Source organism: Marmota monax, unplaced genomic scaffold, assembly GCF_021218885.2.
Source record: "Marmota monax isolate L192 unplaced genomic scaffold, Marmota_monax_Labrador192_F-V1.1 WCK01_AAM20220418_F8-fsc00148, whole genome shotgun sequence".
Taxonomy (NCBI): Eukaryota; Metazoa; Chordata; class Mammalia; order Rodentia; family Sciuridae; genus Marmota; species Marmota monax.
This window is the reverse complement of record NW_026693034.1, coordinates 2,063,953-2,084,593: the sequence shown is the minus strand read 5'-3', so window position 1 is coordinate 2,084,593 and position 20,641 is coordinate 2,063,953. Positions and strand designations below refer to the sequence as shown.

At 47.7% G+C, this 20,641-nt stretch overlaps 1 protein-coding gene across 7 annotated transcripts in view; it reads left to right on the top strand.

Annotated features, from left to right (window-relative positions):
- Positions 1-20,641, top strand: part of Cyth3 (cytohesin 3) — a 91,505-nt gene that overhangs the window by 70,671 nt on the left and 193 nt on the right. For 6 of the 7 annotated variants that reach the window (XM_046453651.2, XM_058582447.1, XM_058582446.1 and 3 more), the window contains 9 exons: positions 3,082-3,200; positions 7,824-7,904; positions 10,454-10,566; positions 10,854-11,002; positions 11,606-11,717; positions 16,713-16,789; positions 16,898-16,969; positions 17,091-17,245; positions 17,444-20,578. In XM_046453651.2, coding sequence (XP_046309607.1) covers positions 3,082-3,200; positions 7,824-7,904; positions 10,454-10,566; positions 10,854-11,002; positions 11,606-11,717; positions 16,713-16,789; positions 16,898-16,969; positions 17,091-17,245; positions 17,444-17,516 — 951 coding nt within the window. In that variant the 3' untranslated portion in view covers positions 17,517-20,578. Of the gene's footprint in view, positions 1-3,081; positions 3,201-7,823; positions 7,905-10,453; positions 10,567-10,853; positions 11,003-11,605; positions 11,718-16,712; positions 16,790-16,897; positions 16,970-17,090; positions 17,246-17,443; positions 20,579-20,641 lie in introns of those variants that run through there. The other variant, XM_058582449.1, reaches the window with a different exon arrangement.

The following is a 20,641-nucleotide window of genomic DNA, read 5'->3' as shown; positions in this document are numbered from 1 at the left end:
CACTGATTTTGTTTCTTAAAGTGATGCTACCCCTGTGCATCAGGCTTCAGTTTCATGAATGTGAACTCACCTCATACTTTTGACATCTTCTCTGTGGGTTCTTGCTTGTCCTCTCACTTTTCATGTACCATGTGTCAGATTTATAATAAGGGCTAACACTGAGAACTTCCTGTTTTCCAGGAACTATGTGAAGGAAGCACTTTAATTAATATACTTAATCCTTACAGCAACCTTATAAAGTAGGGAGGTTCCATTTTAATTCTTGTCTCACAGTTTGGGAAAAAGCGCAGGACAATTAAGAAACACCCCACTATCATGAGCAAGGAAGACTCATGACTCAGTGCCTATAACCACTTGTGTTACTGAGCTTTCCATTGCTGTGAAAAATACCTGAGAAAAACTAAAGGAAGAAAGGTTTGTTTTGGTTCATGGTTTCAAAAGTTTCAGTCCACGATTGCTTCGCCCTATTGCTGTGGGCCTGTGGTGAGACAGAACATCATGGCAGGGAGCGTGTGGTGGAACACAGAGCTGCTTACATCACAGCAGCTAGGAAGCAGAGAGAGGAAGGGGCTGGGGAGATATAGGCTTCAAGGGCATGCCAAGGACAACTCTCTCTGACTAGGTCCTACCCCTAAGTTTCCACTGCCTCCCAAGCATCCATTAAACTATGAATTCAGCAATGGATTCACCCATTGAGGAGATCAGAGCCCTCATCATCCAGTCATCTTTCAAAGTCCCCACCTCTGAACACTGCTGCCTCTTAGGTCACATGCACTTTGGGGGGACATTTCAGGTCCAAACCATAAACTTACTACTTTGCTGAGCTGGGTGGGACCCTGTGGTTGGTTGGTAGAGAGCTCCGAATCCAGACAATCCAGTGTTCACAAGGTGGCTGCTCGCCACATCCAAGGAAGTAAGGATTTAATCAGGTTATGGCAAATTGCTGAACAGGCTTCATTTATGTCCCTTTTAGGATTTATTTAATCAGGTTGTGGCAAATTGCTGAATAGGCTTCATTTGTGTCCCTTTTCACCAAAAAGACATTTTTATACTAATTTAACTGGTTCTGTTCAACAACTTATTTGTAATCATGTTGCTCAGTAAATGTAGAGGCACATTAAGCCTGCAATGTGGATGAAAAATTATCAAAATTATTTGCTTTTAGACTGGTTCATGGTTTCAGAGATTTATGGCTGTAGCACTTAGTTTGGGTTCACTAAGGCTATAGACTATGGCTCAAACAACAGGTATTTATTTTCTCATAGTGCTGGAGGCTACAAGGCTACAGGACAAGAGTGCTAACATGATGGGGGCCTGGTGAGGCCCCTCTTTCAGATTGCAGACAGCTGCCTTGTTACTGAATCCTCACATGGCCAGGGCAGGGAGCTAGCCGATTCCGGATACACATTCATACTCACTCATTCTCGGGCTGGGGAAATAGCTCAGTTGGTAGAGTGCTTGCCTTGCATGCACAAGGCCCTGGGTTCAATCCCCAGCACCACCAAAAATAAATAAATAAATAGGTAAATAAACAAATATTTTAAAAATAAAATAAAAAGGGCCAGAGATGTAGCTCAGTGGTAAAGCTACCCTGGGTTTAATCCCCAGTACCAAACAAATAAGCTCCTGTATTTCATGTCTGCGAGAAGCTTTCATGGTAATGAGTGCTCATTCCATTTCATTGTAGTTATTATTTCATCATGTATCCATCAGAACATGTTTATCTGCCTTTTTAAAAAATATGTATTTTTCTTTTAGTTGTAGATGGACATGATATCTTTATTTTATTTATTTATTTTTATGTGGTGCTGAGGATCAAACCCAGTACCACACGCATATGAAGCAAGCGCTCTACCACTGAGCTACAACCCCAGCCCTGTTTATCTGCCTTATTATTGGTTGATTTTTCCAGTTTTTGGAGACTCTAAAATAGACTGCTATAGACAATCATGTATTTGAGAAAAAAAAAAAAAATCTCCAGATGGACTATGTGGGTATGAGGAAGCCTGGCCTTGAGCCTGGGAATTTTAGCTAGAAAAGCCTGTCTAAATTGGTAGGAACAGCCTCCTGGCAGATAGATACCAGAATCCCCTGTTCCCTTACTGGCCTGGCCAATGTGCATCTTGGAACCAGCTCTGAAACTGTGCCAGAGAGAAACTTTTGCTATCATGTTGGGTCCCTGGGGTTCCCCTGAGACAGAGCGCAACTGGGTCAGGCTAGAGGTAGCTTCTTGCTTTTTGAAATTGTCAGCTCTGCTCTGTAGGTCCTTAAAGTATGCATCAGTTTCAGCTGGTGTAAGATCAGTGGTAGCATATCAGTTAATGTGTTTTTGGTCTCAGGTAACAGAAATTTTAGCCAAAAAAATTGCCTTTTGATTATACAACAGATATTTATCTTCTCACATAGCTGCTATGTAGTCCATGGCTCCTAAGTGACAGGAACAAGGTGTCTGTGCTCATCTTAGCCTTTCCCTCATATGATGGCTGCTCTGGCTCAGGTCATCACATCCTTGTACAAACTAGGAAGAAGGAAGAAGAGCAGTGCTAGCTCCTGGGAATTCTTTTACCAGGAAATCAAAATGTTTCCCAGCTGTTTGTCATGGGCTTCATTTATGACTATTTGGTCAAATCTGTGGTAACAAGGTCATTTTGAATTTCAAGGGCAGCTGAGAGAGTGATTATCTAGTGTAGGATGAGAGAGAGAAAGGCATTTAGGTTGGGTGTTAGGTTGCCCAGCCAGCAGCATCCATCTCATGTGAGGAGTACCCCGACACAAAACAAATCATTTCCCAGGCTTAAGAAATCCAACATCATTATTACATTACATCTGCTTTTAGAATATCTAACAATCACTTAAAGTGGTTTGTTCAGCAACCCATTTATCTGTCTTTTAACCTGTTTAGTTCCCAGGGTGGAGGTATGTGCTTTTCTTGGCTGGATGAAATGTAGCATGGTACTGTGAAAGTCAGAAGTTTAGTGGGTCTCTGGTATTTTTGCTCTGACCAAATGAATATAATTCCATCCTTGAAAATTAAGTTTGAGTGGCACTCCTAATCATCATTTTCTGTCTTATGATCTTCAGGGAATTCAGTTTCTAATAGAGAATGACCTGCTACAGAGTTCCCCAGAAGACGTCGCCCAGTTCCTCTATAAAGGAGAAGGCCTAAATAAGACTGTCATTGGGGACTATCTGGGTGAGAGGTAAGTTAAAGGAGGATGGGCAGCTGCACCTGGGCCTACCCTCCATTTTGGGGTTCTTGCAGCTCCTTAGCCACAAGCATGGGTTGCATGTGCTGACCCCCATACAGGGGGAACCTAGTACAGTCAATTATTCCTCTTGTGTACTGTGTGGTAGGATGGGTATGGGGGCACTTGGGTCCAGGTGAGATCTGTGCCCCTTGGGGAATCGAGACAACTGACAGCACTGCTGCCTTTCTCAAAATCTTGAATAACCGGTTGGTCTTCTGAAGTTTGGCCCATAAATACCCCAGATGTCTCAGTGATTTTCTTCCCCATATCACGTGGGGTGTGAATGAAGGTAAGAATTGATTGTTCATATTTAAAGTAGAAAGCAGCAGGTCAAACTTACTTTCCCAACCTTTTTCACCAACAGTCCACTTACTGTGCTTAGCAGAGGTTTAAGCAGTACATGCCAAGTGTGCCTAAATAGACTTGTCAAGGGCCAAAGAGAATATTGTTAAAAGCCCAGTGGTTGCTCAATCAGATCGTTTCTGTTTCCAGCTTTTTATTAAAAATACTTAATCAGAAGAACATTCCCCAACTCATTCTGTGAGCTTTCTACTACCTGAGACCAAAACCAAAGACATCACAAGAAAACAAAGCTGCAGGCCAGTATCTCTTAGAATATGGAAATACAATATTTCAATAATTTTTTAGGGAGCTGGGGCTGTGGCTCAGCAGTAGTGCACTTGCCTGGTATGTGAGAGGCACTGGGTTCGATTCTCAGCACCACATATAAATAAAAATAAATAAATAAATAAATAAAGGCCTATCAACAACTTAAAAATATTTTTTAAAAAATAATTTTTTAGGAAACAAATCTAACAATAAATAAAAAGGATTACACACCAAATGCGATTTATTCCACCAGTACAAAGTTAATTCAGCATGCAAAAGTCAAAGATATAATATATCAGTAGAATAAAGAATCTGACTCATGATCATTCCCATAACTGCAGAAAAAGCATTTGACAAAGTTCAACACTGCTTTTCATGATAAAGACACTCAAAAAAACTAAGACTAGAAAGGAAATTCCTCAACAGGATGGAGGGCACCTGTGAAAAGTAGCTTAGCATAATTAAGATCAAGAGCAAGACTAGAATGTTGGCTTTCACTATGCTATTCAACATGGTACTGGCATTTTTAGCCAGGGCAGTTGGACAAGAAAATGAAAATAAAAACATCCACACTGGGAAGAAATACAATTAATTCTTCTTTTTTTTTTTTTTTGGTACCAGGTATTGAACATAGGGGCACTCAACCACTGAGCCATATCCCCAGCTCTTTTTATATTTTATTTAGAGACAGGGTCTCACTGAACTTCCTAGAGCCTTACTAAGTTTCTGATCCTGGCTTTGAACTTGCAATCCTCCTGCCTTAGCCTCCTAAGCTGCTGGGATTATAGACATGCATCATCACACTTGGCAAATGAAACTGTTTTTATTTGTAGATAACATGATCCACGTGTGTATAAAATCTGAAGGGGGTCATTGAAAAACTATTAAAACTGAACAAGTTCAGTAAGATTGCAGGATACAAAATTAATATACAAAACTGAATTTTTTTTTTCAGTACCGGGGATTGAACCCAGGGGCATTCTACCACTGAGATACACCCTCAGCTTTTTTTTATTTCTTATTTTAAGACAGGAGTCTGCTAAGTTTCTCAGGCTCTCAACTTCAGTCTCCCATGTAGCTGGATTATAGCTGGGTTTCAGTAGCAATTAGCAAACTGAAAAGGATAACAAGAAAACAGCTCCATTATAAATAACAGTAAAAATAATAAAATATTTAGAAATATGTTTGGCAAAGGATACACAAAATATTTACTCTGAAAACTAAAACATTGTTAAAAAGAAAAGATAAAAAAAATGGAAAGACAGCTCATGTTCATGGGTCAGAAAATTTAATATTGCTAAAATGGCAATACTCTCCACATTGATCTGTAGATCAAATGCACTCCCTATCAGAATTCCAGCTGAATTCTTTGCAGAAGTTGGCAAGCTCATTGTAAAATTCATCTGGAACTTCAAGGATCCAGAATAGCCACAGTCTTAAATAAGAACAAATTTGGAGGGCTGAGGTTGTGGCTCAGCGGTAGAGCTCTTGCCTAGCATGTAAAGGGCCCTGGGTTTGATCCTCAGCACCACATAAAAATAAATAAACAAAATAAAGTTATTTAAAAAAGAAAAGAAGAACAGATTTGGATAACTTACACTTCCTGATTACAAAATAGACTAATGCTGCACTAATCAAGAGAATGTGGTACTGATGTAAGGATGGACATACAGAAGGTCATAGAATATAATTTAGAATAAAAAATAAACCCTAATATTTACTGTTAAATAACTTTGAATAAGACTTCCAAGGCAATTCACTGGGGTAAGAATAGTCTTTTCAACAAATGGTGCTGGGATAACTGAAAACCACATGCAAAAGAATGGTGTTGCACCCCTCACCAGTACAGTTAAAATGGATCAAAGATCTAAGTGTAAGAAGCAAAACCACAAAACACTTAAAACATACAGGTAAATATTCATAACCTTGAATTATGCCAGGATTTCTTAGATCCAACATCAAAAGTACAAACAACAGAAATACTTTTGTGCTTCAGATGACATCAATGAGAAAGTAAAGAGATAGTCCTTTAGGAGAAAGATATCTGCAAGTCATATATAAATATAATAAGGACATATCTAGGATATATCCAAGATCCTAAATTCCCTGAATTCTTAAACTTTCAGAGCACCAATGATACTCAAAAATAATGGATTTTAGATCTTTTAATTAGAGATGTTCAGCCTGTATTGAAATCCACATGGCATGGTGGTGGATAGCCAAGAGGGTAAGGCAAAGATTGAGATTTGGTTGCTCCATCTCAGAGTAGGGAACAGGGGACTGGTGGAAGAGGAGTGATGGGAATCCCACCTTATATTCAACACCTGCATTTGGGGTGCTTCACACCAGCTTGCACCAACTTGTGAGCCATGACAGGCAAGCTTGCTCCCTCTGTGGAGCTCAGGCATCCTTCTGGCAGTGGGGTTTTGCCTTTATATCTCTAAGACTGACCCCTGAGGTGGCAGTGGCTAATGTGGTCACAGGCCTGCCACTCACTATCCCCGTAACCTAGCTGATGCTACCTCCTCCCACACTCAGCAACAGCAGGCATGTATACCCACAGACCTTCACTCTGAGTGTGCCCTGTACTGTGCCACTGTGCCAGTTTAGTGGGAATCAGCTGACAGGTGCATTGTCAGACAGGGCTGGATCCTCAGTTTTTCTTCCTGTCTCCTAGGACAGGGTCTTTGTGGTCACTGCCCTCCTGGGACAGACAGGAGCCATCAGGACCTTGAAACCACATCAGAGACTGCAACACCACACCTTCCACATGCAGATCCCAAAGAGAAAGATGGAGAGAAGTTGGGACATGACCTTGGTGCCCTTGCACTTATCCTTCCCTCCCTCTTTCACCCCGCAAGCCCCAGATGGGGGAGCTGCCTGTGAACAGATGGCACTTGCCCACAGCCATGTCTAGTATTGACGCTGGCATAGGCTGTGGTGTTGACACAGTCAGTGAACTTGCCTAGAGAGTGAACACTGGTTTTCAAGCTGCATTTTTTTAGTACCAGGGATTGAACCCAGGGGCACTCAACCCTGAGCCTCATCCCCAGCCCTATTTTGTATTTTATTTAGAGACAGGGTCTCACTGAATTGTTTAGTGCCTTGCTTTTTGCTGAGGCTGCCTATGAACTGGCGATCCTCCTGCCTCAGCCTCCCAAGCTGCTGGAATTACAGGCATATGCCACCATGCTGGCCAGGCTGCATTTTGTAGGCTCTCTCAACTAGGGCAAGTCACAGGTGTCTCTTGTAAAGTACAAGTGTTTTGAGAATACTGGCCTACGTTAATTCCAACTCTCTGCTACCCTCAGGTGGCCAGTGGTGGGCGCAGGTAGAACCCCAGCATTTTGATACTTGGGGTATCCTCAATATATCTTGTGACCAGGTCCTGTGGAGCATCCTTCAGTTAAGAGCCAATGGCACACATTGTTAAGTCATTTCCTTTTTGTTGTCATTTATTTTCATGATTAGTTTTTAAAAGCTAATACAAGGTATTGTTTCTTTCCCAAGCTTTGCTTTCTGAGCCCAGTATTGTACCTTATGGTTCATGGCCTTGAGCAAGTTAATTTACTTTTCTGAGCCTCAAAACCCCCATTGGTGAAATGGGGGTAATAATAGGCCTTGCTCATGGGGCCATTTTAAAGGTTTCAGGGTGCACACTAAGCACTGGGTAGGCCTCACAGCTTGGCATCTAAGTGGAACCGATTGGCCATGATGGTTGTCCTTTGGGGAGATTTTAATGTTCTTCTTCCTGACTCTTACCTACTATGAAAGTACACTCCTAAAATCCTATTAATTCTGTTTTGTTTTAAGCCTGAGAACAAATTTTATAGTAAGAGGACAATTTTCACTTGTAGTCATATAAAATTAAAATTGCAAAATCTTGCTGTAGGACTTGTCTTTTTTTTTTTTGAAGTCATTGAGATAACATACATTAGACTTGAATTTATTTCCACTCTTTCCTAGGGATGAATTTAATATCAAAGTTCTTCAGGCTTTTGTGGAACTCCATGAATTTGCTGATCTCAACCTTGTACAAGCCTTAAGGTTAGTGTTTGGCTGCACCCTGGGCATAGACCAGAGGAGTCATGAGCAGTAGTGGCTGTTGATTCACTCCAAGGAACTCAGAGGGAGCCTGCAAGTCCTACAGACACTGGCTGCTCATTCCCATGTTCCTTCTGCTGCATGACATTCTGCAGCCCTGTACAGGAATTGGAACATGCACACAGGGATGCAAATCACTCTTTCCTCCTTGTAACTTCCAGTTCTGCATCCTGCTCATGGTTTCTTTGTTGTCCATCATTTTGAATGACATGCAGGAGTGTGTGTGTGTTTTCTTCACATATCTGCTGCATGCTGTAGTTGGTGTGACCTTAACATCACCCCAACCCATTTTCCACTAGACTTGGCCTTGAGCACCAAGCACAAGGGGGTTACCCTTATTGTTCCCAGGAGGATGTAGATCTCCCACCATTAGAGGCCACACTCTGGCCTGTCTTGTCTAAGGAAAGCCAGTGTCACTCTGAGTCACACAGGGTGGATGGAGGAGGACAGTGCTTAGACACTCTGTGCAGCCCTGTTGGCACCCACAGTATACTCCCTGAATGCCCACTTGAACAGCTGGCCCTGCAATCTTGGTGGCTGTCTCTTTATCTTTATCTGTTGTGTCCTGGCTGGGTGGCATGGCTCTTCATCTGGTCTAGGTACTAATTCTGACCCACTGACCTATGTAGGAAGCGGTGGCAGGGACAGGCCTCTGGTGGGAGCCACCTGTCCTGCTCCAGAGCTGAGGCTATCATAGCCATGTCTTGTCTGTTCACATTCTAGACCTCCTTCCGTGTACTCTGGTCTTATTTACATGGTCTTATTTACATTGTGGCCTCATTTCAGCTGCAGACTGAAATATGCGTGGTGTTTTGTGTGATGCTCATAACACAGGGTCAACCCGGGGCTGAGCCGTGCACTGACGGTGCGCAGACACAGGAGGCCTGCAGCCCTGCTTTCCATTTTCAGACTCAGTTTTTGAAAACCTTTCATCCAGAGAAAGGCACAGGCCTGGGAGTGTGGCGGGTACGTCCACAGCACAGCCAGCATCACCTCTGTGGTGCCATTTATTTTGGCCAGTTTCTGATCCATAGCAAAAGGCCAGGAGAGGGCAGAAAGCTGCCACTTCAGCATTACTCCAGTGGGTCCTTGAGTGCTGCTTGGCTTGTCGCACTTCTGTCATTGGGCCTATCCCAGTGTGCCCGAGAGTGGGGCTGCTGGTCTTTGGGAGTGCCCCATAGAGCTTACATGGGGCAGAGAGAGAAGGGATAATAGATATTTCTAAAACCTATGTTTCATGGCTTATCAGGAGCTAGTTGCTATGGCAGCAAAAGTGAGACAGGATAAGGGGTCCTCAGGCTGGTGGCAGGGAAGGCTAGGGTGGCTTAGGGCCGAGGACGGTGCACTGATGGAGCAAGCAGCAGGGAGGGGCCCCTGGGTGCTCCTTTAGTTTGAGGAGTTACCTGGAGGCTTTGGGCTTTTATTCTGAGGAAGTCAGAGGTGTGGGGCTAACTGAAGCCATCCATTCTGTGGAGCAGGGCAGGAGATCATTTGTCCTGGTGGGGGTGTGTTGCTGACCAACATGGGTCAAAGAGGGAGAAAGTCAGCAGTGGCCCAGCCCAAGCCAGCTGTCGTGATATCCTGGGATCAGGCAGGATATTGAGTCTGAAGCTGTTGAAGCAAGTCCTCAAAAAGAGGGACCCAAGTGGCAGGAGTCTCTAGAGTGAGGGCATTTATGGGACCTGCAGAGAAGAAAAGCTCAGAGGGAGGGGAGCAGCATCTGATCACTGCAGGAGCAGCACCTTACAACCAAGGACAGTCCAGAAATTAGTTGGAGTTTATAGTTCCAATCTCATCCCTCATCCTTGTGCTGAAGTCGGGCTGGCTGTGGGACCCCAAGGTGCAGGACAGCTACATCTCTGCCTTCAGGGCTTAGGGCTGACAGGTAATAGGTGGTACTGGGTGCCTTGCAGCTGGAAAGCAAAGAAAGGGACAGGAGTATTGGTGCAGGGCTTGCCATTTTAGGTAGGGCAGCCCCATGGAGACCTCAGTGAGAAGGGACATCTGAGAACAGAAGCATTTGATTACCTTGGGCCTGATCCCTAAAGTAGAAGTGTGTCTGCCCCATCTAGGTAGCAACAGACTCTGTAGGTGGCCCCAATGGTGTGGATGGGCCATCAAGTCTGTCCTGCTGACTCTGACCTTGCCATTGTGGGTGGAGGTAGGCATGGGGATGTGGGAGGGCTCATGTGGCCATGTGATGGGTGCAGATGGTGGTGACAATTAAGGGCAAGAAGTGCTGGCATCCTGGATGTTTTAAAGGCAGTGGCAGCAGACCTTGCTGAAGAGTTGGTTGTATCATAAAAAGGCAGAGCAGTCAGTGAGCCTGTCTTGAATTACCAAGCAGAAGGAAACTGAATCTTTCCTTGCTGGCACCCCTGCCAGGATGGCATCTCAGGCCAGGAGAGAACGTCTTTGCTTGGGCAGGCTCTAGGTTCCAGGCTGGGTCCATCCTTAGCATGGCCATGGGGTGAATGTCCATCTCTCTACAGGCAGTTCTTGTGGAGCTTCAGGCTTCCAGGAGAGGCTCAGAAAATTGATCGCATGATGGAGGCCTTTGCTTCACGCTACTGCCTGTGCAACCCTGGAGTCTTCCAGTCTACAGGTCAGTGGCCAGCTTGTGGCCTAGCCCCCCACCCTTCAAGCTTGTTCCTAGAACCTGCCTTCCCTGAGCCAGGAGGGTCCTGCTTGTAGCCATGCATCAGACCCATCCCACTCTGCAGAGAGCTGCCACTTCAGGGGGTAGACCCAGGGCCCTCCCGCGAGGCATGCGTGGCAGGGCCAGCACATAGGTTCCTGCATGGGTCGTCCTTGTGGGTCCCACACTCTCCATGTAGAAATTCCACCTGGTTCAGGCTGCTGAGCCCTCTGCTGTCCGCTGACTTGTTGCAGACACATGCTATGTACTGTCATTTGCAATCATCATGCTCAACACCAGCCTTCACAACCACAATGTGCGTGACAAACCCACTGCAGAGCGGTTCATCACCATGAATCGCGGCATCAACGAGGGAGGGGACCTCCCAGAGGAGCTGCTGAGGGTGAGTCCCACAGGACCCTGCTGCTCGCTCTTTTTTTCTTTCTTTCTTTTCTTTTTTCTTTTTTCTTTTTTTTTTTTTTTTTTTGTGTGTGTGGTACCAGGGATTGAATTCAAGAGTACTTTTCCACTGAGCTACATCTCTAGCCCTTTTTACTTATTTTTAATTTTGAGACAGGGCCTGGCTGAGTTGCTGAAGCTAAACTGCTATCCTCCTACCTCAGCCTCCCGAGTCACTGGGATCATAAACATGTGCCACTGTGTCTAGCTTCAGAACCCTGCTTCTGAACTGCATCTTGCTGTTTCTCCTCCTTCCTCAAATTTATCAAAATGTATGAAAATTGGCAGTTCTGATTTATTTATCTAATTTTATCACTTATTTTTGTATTTTCAGACAGGGTCTCTGCCTCAGGCTCCTGAGGAGCTGGGATTACAGGCAGGGACCACCATACCTGGTGACTCATGGTTTTGAATTGCGTATTTGGGCATATTTTTGTTTTCTTGGTCCTGCTCACTTTATGCACCTTCTTCACTGGAGAGAGAGAGAAAGGGCAGTTACTTCTCCTGTTTGAAACCCTGAACTTGCTGTTGTTTCTCCTCCTTACAGAACTTGTATGAAAGTATTAAGAATGAACCGTTTAAGATCCCAGAGGATGATGGGAATGACTTGACACACACATTCTTCAACCCAGACCGGGAAGGCTGGCTTCTGAAGCTGGGTGAGCCTGCTGTGTGTGACCTGTGCTCGTGGCCCCTCAGCCCACGCAGCAGCTCCCGTGGGGTCCTCCCAAGCTCCTTGTAGCAAAGCCCCTTACCACTTGGCAGCAACATTAAAAGACAATTCCGTTGAGCCAAAGCCTGCTCTCAGCAGCCGCACGTGCCAGGCCGTTGGCTGCTTCCCTGAAGTGTGGCCTTTCAGAGTGAGGCCCTACTTGCTGTGTCCATGGCAGGGACTGCACAACCTATCCCAGAAAACTGCTGAGTTAGCATTTATGTAAATCCAGGGCAGTTTTCTGTACGAGAAGCAAGTGCATTTATCTCCAAAGAACCTGTGTGCCTTTCTCTTGGTTTGGCGTGGCTGTGATTTTTGACGAGTGGTTTAAATGTGCCTTCTTGTTGTTTTCCTTCTGCCTGTGGCTCCCACCTTTCTGTTCTGTGACGGGCTGTCCCTGCTTGTCCTGCGTTAGGAGGTAGGTACCCAGTGGCTTCCTCCCCTCCCCAGCGGCTCACTCCTCCTTCGGTTTCTCTCCCCCACGTTGGTCTGTGTGAAGCTCTGGTTTGTGGCTGCCATTCATCTGATCCATTTGGCTTTGGACTTGCTGGGTCAGCGTTGTGCACGGTGTGGTGTATTGGCACCCACCCCAGGGACAGGGTCAGCATCGGCTAGGACCAGGAACGCATGGGGACACTGTGTGGGAACAAGCTCGCCCCTCACCCCTGCCCCATCTTTAGGTCCTGCAGCAGTGAAGAAGCTGGTAACCAGCCTGTCCCACAGCCTCACCAGTCTCCCCATACTAACCAAGCACTGCATGTTTACAGCTCCCGGAAAGATCCTGGGGATGCTCTGAAGGCTTTCTCACTGGTGACAAGTCTAATGGCTCTTACACTTTATGGGCAATTGTAGCAATTTTTAGGGGTTATTTTGACTCTGGGGGGGGGTGGATTTTTACCTTACGTTGACAGTAAAGGCCACAAGATGTGACTGCTGTATTTTCTTGAGGTACTCCTGAGAACAGATGATTGCTGTGTGGCCTGTCAGACCCGAGGGCTAGAATTCTGGTGATTTTTATTATTTTTTCATGAAGGGAAGATGAGATGCTGCATGATGACAGTGTGACAGGCTCAGGCCACCTGAGCTAATGGGCTGGGGCTGTTTCCATGGGCCTGTTCCCACTGGGGTCTTCAACCTTGGCATTGCTCTCTAGCTCTTCTCTGGCTGTGCCAGTGTTTAGAAGGATTCTGGATCTTTGCCTGAATACTGAGTGCTGTAGCCTTGGACTCAGATGCCTGAGTGACAGCAGATATACCCCAGACCTTCCAAGTCATGTGGTGCTTGTGTCCTGGAGTAGGGCAGCAGGAGGACCGCATCTGGAGTCACCAGCAGTTGCACTCAGCCGTAATAAGTAGGGCACTCACTGGATTAAACTCCTTCCTTCCATTTCTTGCATTGCCCAAGAGTGCCCCCTTGAGGGACAGTGGCAGCCATTCAGGTGGCCTCTGTGTTCCTGGGGAGGAGGCCGGCTCTGAAGACATAAATAAGTGAATGAAATAAAGGCACAAGACTTCTTGTGTCTGTAGCGTGTTTTCTGGACGAGCAGATAAGAAGGCCATGGAGGGAGTGCACAGAGCGCTTGTGTTTCTGTGCAGTTGTCCTGGGCACAGGTGGGGTGCCAGGAACTCCCCATGCACCCAAATGTGGCCTCAACTCAGTGGTCAGCCAGTGGGGCATGGGGTCTGCCTGGGCAACAGGTGCTGCTCTGCAGCATTGGCACCTGAAGCTCTCTTGCCCCGCAGCCCCTGTATCTGCTGTCTCCTCAGGAAAGCCGGAGGCCAAGGCCTTGCAGGCCCACACTGTGCACAGCAGGCCCTGGAGCCGCTGAATGACAGCAGGCTCGCTGCAGAGCTCCTGGGGCCTGGAGGTGCCTCTGCCTGTGGGCCTGCCCCAACTGTGTGGAGGAGCCCAGGCCTGGCCACTAGGTACATCCAATGGTATTGGTCCCCAAAGGGCGAAGAGAATAATATATGTGCCAAAAGACAAGTCTGGTGACTCAGGTCAGCCTCCAGGTGTGACCCTGTACCGAGTAGGCATGCAGAAACCCTCCCAGTACAGGGCAGACATCACAGGGACATAGGCACCTGGCTAGACAAGTGTAAAACTCCAGAATGTGGGTTTCCAAATGTGCATTTGGACAGAATGTCACACGCACAGTGTAAATTTAGCTGCAGAGCAGCTGCTGCTCAAGGCTGGGTGTGGGGGAGCTTAGGCATAGTGCACAGGCCTGGCTTGAGGAATTTAAGACAATGGGTTTCGAGAGTGACTCATATCAAAAACACAGAACGTGGTCAGAGCTGAGCTGCCATGGAGGGGAAAGTGTGCGCATGCCTGTGCCACGCGTGCCTTTCGTGTGTGCGTGCATTCACAGGCCTGGGAGCAGTGGAGATGGAGATTTACAAATCAAAGTGGTGCTTACCTGTTGAGGAGAAGCTGGCTCCTATCTGCAGGTGAGCGTGGGGATGGATGGTGTGGGCTGGGCCTTCTGGCATCTCTCAGCAGAACCTGCCATGGCTCTGAGGCCAGGAGCGTCGCCCATCCCTGCCAGGCCTACCTCTGAGCTGAAAGGTGTCCTGGGCTGGTAGACTTGGGCCCAACCCTTATGACATACCTCAGTCTGGCCTCCTGCGGCCCTGGCTTGAGAGGCTCCACTGACCAAGGACTGGACGGGGGTGGGTTTTCCAGACACAGCACTGAATGGAGAAGCAGTGGAGTGGGGTCCAGGGCACAAAGCTGAGGGTTCTTTCCTGCAGATCCATCTCCATGACCAGTGATGACTGCAGGTCAGTGACAGTGGAGATGGGCATTCTAGGGGCAAACAGCTAGCAGGCAGCCCTGATGGCCTGCCGTGGCGGGGTGTGCTGGAAAAGCAGGCCCTGGACAGGAGCTGCCTGGGATCACAGACAGCTCCAGGACCCCCACAGCCATGTGGAGGCAGGGCCTGTGGCTGGGAGGGCAGCAGAGCACAGGAGCCCTCAGGGCCGCAGAATTTGGGTCTTCACACTGAGTGTAGCAGAACCTCTGGGGGTATAAAGCAGGGGAGGGATGTGACCAGTAGGCTCTTTTGAAAAGACGCCTCTGGTTGCTGCAGGTGCTGGGTGGGTGGGGGCACCATGGCAGCTTCCGAAAACGCACTAGTGCCCGAGGGACAGAGCTTTAGATGGTGATAGATGCAGTGGTAGAGGCTGCCATCAGCCGATGTGGCACAGGGCCTTGGGACTTGGGGAGACACCTGGAAGGAATTAGCATTGTCCTCTTCTCGTGATCGTAGGGCACAGAATGTCCTTCTGTCCCCTTGTTGCTGGAAAACTTTGAGATAAGGCAGGTTGCCCCGAGTGTCACCTGGACCCCATATGGAATGGGATCATGTCCCCTATATGGAACCAGCTTCCTGTGGGGCACCCTGTTAGGACTCCCATGCAGAATGGGCTCCCTATCAGGCCCCCATAAGGAATGGTCGTCCTGTCAAGATGGATGAGACAGGCCCAGGCCATGGGAGCAGGAGACTCCATGGTGAAGCTGTGTGCAGGAGCTGGGGAACAGGACCCAGGCGTGGAGATGCTGAGAGGAAGGAATGTCACTCCAGGCCAGAGGAGCCTGAGCACAGAGCCTGTGGCATGAGGGTGTGATCTGGTGGGGGGAGGGGCCCAGGGACATTCTGAGGGGATGGCAGAGGTGCATCAGGAATCTCAGACACTCTGACTGATGGAAGTGGTGTGGTGTTGGTGAGGACAGAGCGGGGTGGAAAGTCTGTCTGGGGAGAGGGAGGGACAACTGGATGCCAAAGCTTCCTGGCCCTTGCTTTCGTAGCAACTGGACTCCTGATCTGTTTTAGGCTGTCGAGGAAGGACAGATTGAAGGTCCAGTGAGTGGGGCAGGGATGAGGGAGAGGTCCCAGCTGGGCTCTGGAGACACCCCCTGCCTGCAGGGCCTCTGCCTGTGGGGTCAGGCTCCCTCCCTCCCAAACTGACTTTCCTTCTGGTGTCCTCATCCTGGGTCTCCACAAGCTGAAGCCCAGTCAGGGAAGCTCCTGCCTCAGCCCCGGGACATGACCCTCACCTTTCCCCCACGCCTTTCCTTCCACCGCTCTGTCTCCATGCCCCACACAGTGCTCCCAGTCCCGAGGAGGGATCCCAGACCCCAACCCTTCCAGCTCCCTGTCACCCCATCAGTACTGGGGAACCCTGGGGAAAGGAAGGTAGGTCCCTTCTCACCTGCATCCGCATAGCACTTGGGTCTGTTGTGGTGAGCAGTGTTTTCTTTCTCCCTCCTTTACTTCCACCCGCCCCGACACCTCCTGACTTCACCTCAGAAGCCAAGGCCAGCAGTTGAAGTTGCTTGTGCTGAGCATCAGGGCTAACAGATCAGACGGACTGTGTGTGCATGTGTGTAGTGTGTGCTCCAGATCTTGTTAAAAGATTAAGTTAATTCAATCTAATAGTTCCCTGAGCCAAGGGGTAATTGACTTTGATGGATCCCAGGGCTGCCCAAAGTACCCAGTAATGTGATAACACTTGGACGAAACAGGATTAGCCCTGGATAGACCTGGGTGAGCGGCGTTGACTTCATCATGTTATCATCTCATGTGGGGAGATTGCACCCATCCATTATGACTTTTCCAGGAAGCAGATTTGAGAGTGCTGTGTTATCTAGGGTGACCCTGGGTGGCCATGGAGAGGATACCTGTGTGGGCTGGGTGGGGGGTGCATGTGGGCCCCAGCCATGCACCCAGCCATCCCAACTGGACGGCCAGGCCACACAGCTTGTCCTGACTTTGCTAACTTGGTCAGAATATAAAGATTTTCACGAAAGAGAAAACTAAAGCCCAAGCTTGGCTCCTGGGGTCTTTCTGCAAATGCAGTAGCTGGTGTGGGTCCTGGGCCCTCAGGCCTCGGGCTCCACAACCCTGAGCACCTGACTCATGGGGCCCTTCTGCTCCTAGGGGGGCGTGTGAAGACCTGGAAGCGGCGCTGGTTCATCCTGACGGATAACTGCCTCTACTACTTTGAATACACAACGGTAAGTGGGGAGCCCACTCTTCCTCCTTCCAGCAGTCACCAGAGCCCCCCCTGGTGAGGGGCCCTCGCCTATGGTCTGCTGAGGCTGCTGTGCATCTTTCTCTTGTAGGATAAAGAGCCTAGGGGAATCATCCCACTGGAAAACCTCAGCATCAGGGAGGTGGAGGACCCGCGGAAGCCTGTAAGTGGCTTTCTCCTGCCAGCTTCTTTCTACCCACGGGGTGGCACTCCCCAGGCAAGGAGCCTGATGGCAGACAGCCTGGTCTGGCCCCCCGTGACATCCTCCCCCTTCTCTCCACCAGAACTGCTTTGAGCTTTACAATCCCAGTCACAAAGGGCAGGTCATCAAGGCCTGCAAAACAGAAGCGGATGGCCGAGTTGTGGAGGGGAACCACGTGGTGTACCGGATCTCTGCCCCGAGCCCAGAGGAGAAGGAGGAATGGATGAAATCCATCAAGTGAGTTAAGGTCTAGCAGAGTGAGTGCTTGCCTTGGGGACTCACGGGACAAATGTTCTCTGTCTGTAGGAGCTCAGGGGCTGCTGGAGAAGCTACCCTATTTCCATCTCCTCTCTAGTCTTGGAGGCCCTGGGCTGGTGGGCAGTGGAGGTCTAGGGCTTGTCCTAGGCCCTGACTTGCTCACTTTTTTTTCCCCAGAGCAAGCATCAGTAGGGATCCTTTCTATGACATGTTGGCCACAAGGAAAAGAAGAATTGCCAATAAGAAATAGAACTTACCTGGCTCCGCAGGTCACCAGAAAGATCCACACCCCACAGCAGAGCTGCAGGGCAGGGAGGTGGGATCCCGCTCGGCACTCACAGCTCCCCCAGAACTGCGGCCCCAACACACACGCCAAAGCCTTGTGCTGTGACTTGGACTGGACTGTGGTCAGCTGCCACCTCTGGGGCGCCCATGATGGGAGAGGTCCAAAGCATCAGGCCCCCCGGCTGGGCTGTGGGAATCTTCATCGCACACACAGGACTCGCGCAGCAGGAACTGCGTTTGCACCAGTCATGCCACGCTTGCGCATTGGGGCAGAGTTGACCACTCTAGAAGCCGCTGCTTTATATCAAAACAGGAAAGGAAAAGCTACCACTTTTTTTATTCAGAATTTTTCTCAGATATATAGGATTATAGCTTTTATATGCCTTTTTGTATTCTGAAATTATAATGAAAGATACTTACTTTCTAACAGTAGTATTTTTAGAATGGCAGCTATAAATTTAACTCCTGGACACAAGTATATACCGTGCACTGAAAAAAAGTCTATATATGCAGCACTCAGAGGGCAGGCTGTGGGGCACTTGCCCTGGATAGGAGCTGCTATAGGGCCTGGCTGAGAACAGACAGGTGCTCTGGGGAAGGTGGTGCCTGGTATCCTTGAGGACGGGTACACTGGGGGCTCCATGTGTGATCAGCTCTGCAATCTCCCCTCAACTCAGCTTTGGCCCCACAGATGCTTTCTAAAATAAAGTATTTATCCTGTAACTGCTGAATCCTAGACAATGAAGCCCTTTCCCTGGACACAAATCATCCACGCATCGAACCACATAAAATGCTAATATTTGACTGTTTTTATCCCTAGAAACAGCAGTTTCATGTTGTTCAACTTTAATACATTGGTCTGATAAGCTTTTGACCACATTCATCAATATTTAAAACTTTTGGCAAAATGCTTATTTTGACATTATACTAATCTGATTTTTTTAATGTAATGGATATATAAGTACCTATGAATAATCTTATTCTTCCTTACTATCATGTTCTCAGAGATTTGATCTCCCCTGTGAGAAGAGCAAGCTATGACTGAAGGTGTGTGGCCTGTAGGGTTTTCTGTGAACAGTACACCAGGGTGGGACTTGTAAAGCTCCACAACTGGGGATTGTCACGTGGCCATCCCTGTACAATAGTAGGTGCTCAGGACATCTGTGGAAAGGACACACACACCAGGATGAAGGGGGCCGTGGATGTAGCTCAGGGTAGTATTTGCCTAGCATGTGCAGGGCCTTGGGTTCCATCCTTGCTGACACAAAAGATGAGGGTGCGGATGAGGCGGAGATGAGATGGGGGCTGGATTAGAGAGCCCTCTCCCCTTGTAGAATGGTTTCTTTGCATCTTCATGGCACCAGTGCAGAGCATGTAGGACCTTCTTCAGCTCTATGGGCTGTTCAGCTGGTGGGTGACCTTTTCCCCCCAGAACTGCTCTCTCTACCCCATTTGCACCTGGAATTTGCACCCTTTGGAGGTCATTTGTACTCCTGTGCAAAATCCAGGAGTGAAAACCTCAGACCATATGCACTTATTTTGTTCTAAATAGCAGAAGTAATTATTCTTATGAACTGCCTTGAGGCGGAGACAGCACAGCCTGAGCCCTTTGCCTCTGTGTGGCTGACATTGATGTAGCTTTACGTCATACAAGCAAAGGGGTCCAAGGCTGAAACTCTCCATCCTGCATCAGACTGATTTGGTTTATACCCGAGCTTCTAGGCTTTGTTACTTTATTGATACCTCAAATCTGAAGCTTTAGTGTTTGGGCAAGTCTCCCTTGAAATGCCTGACTGGTGTATATGCAACTTGGCCTCCAGTCTTCCATGTGCAAGTGCTGCCTGGACCCCTGGCCAAGTACTGATGCTGCAGCTCTGCCAGGCCATCACTGGGCTGGCCCCAACCAGGACTGCTGCGGCGCTGGCCAGGTCAGTTTGCCACATGTGGACAAGCCATTTCCTCTCTCCTGACTGTCTAACCCAGGTACAGACCTGGGAACATGGAGCTTTCTGGTTTGGGGTGTTAAGCGAGCATGAAGTCACCTGATGGTAAATCTTGTTTGCACGGTCATCTTGTGAGCAAGCTTTGCCTGATGGCTGTCACCCGGGATCAATACCAGAAGGCCTTCGTACTTAGAATCTAAGTAACTTCCCTCAAAGAGTATTACGTGAACTTGCCTAATCTGAGGTTTTGTTGTGACAGTATTAACCCAAAGGCAGTGGATGAGTTGTTAGGCCAGGTCCAGAAAATCCTCCAGTCTAGTGACAAATACACACCTGGCCTCCACCAGGACACCCTAGAAGAGGGGGACAGCAGTTTCAGCCTCAGTCAAGCTCATCCTCCTCTCCACCCCAATGTCTACACTCAGTGCATGGATTAGCCCGATTCTGGCCAAAGACAAAGTTTCCTCCAGAGACAAAGGGCAGTAGGCAGAGGAGAGGAACCCTGGGCTGGAGACTGCAGCTTCCACAGCCCCTCTAGCCTGGCTCCCTGGGTCCTGGCCATCACTTGAGGTTTAACTGGACTGACTCTGGACCCAGACATGCACCTTTGTCCTCAGGGTCCAGAACACTTTTGAGCAGTTCATGTGGTACCAAACAGTCATAAGAGAAGCTGTTTGTAGATGAAACAGCATTGAATGCTTCATGTAAAGCAATGCCTATTTTCAGAGTTACAAATGCATTTATCTACACAGATGTGCTTTGCTGAGAAGTTAGGTCTATTATAGACCAGAAACCACAAGTTGTGATTTCTCATTTTCTTATTTTTTTCTTAGAAGACATTTCTATTTACAATAAATGTAGTCAGTATGTAAATAATGTACATATATATTGATTTCTGGAGTGTTTTGTTATTCAATGTATATATTTCCCACAACTTGCATGAAGAAGTATTCTATTGATATCAAAATATCTATTGATATTTTGTTGCAGAGTGAAGTTAGTAAAAATTGGAGGGTATATGGCTGTCAAAACTCTTGTAGATATTGTGTTCACTAAATAAAAATCAAATGTATTATTAAGACAAGATTGTCTAAGACTTGGTTCTTCAAATTAGAAATATGTTGGGTCCAGCAAACCACTGCCTGAT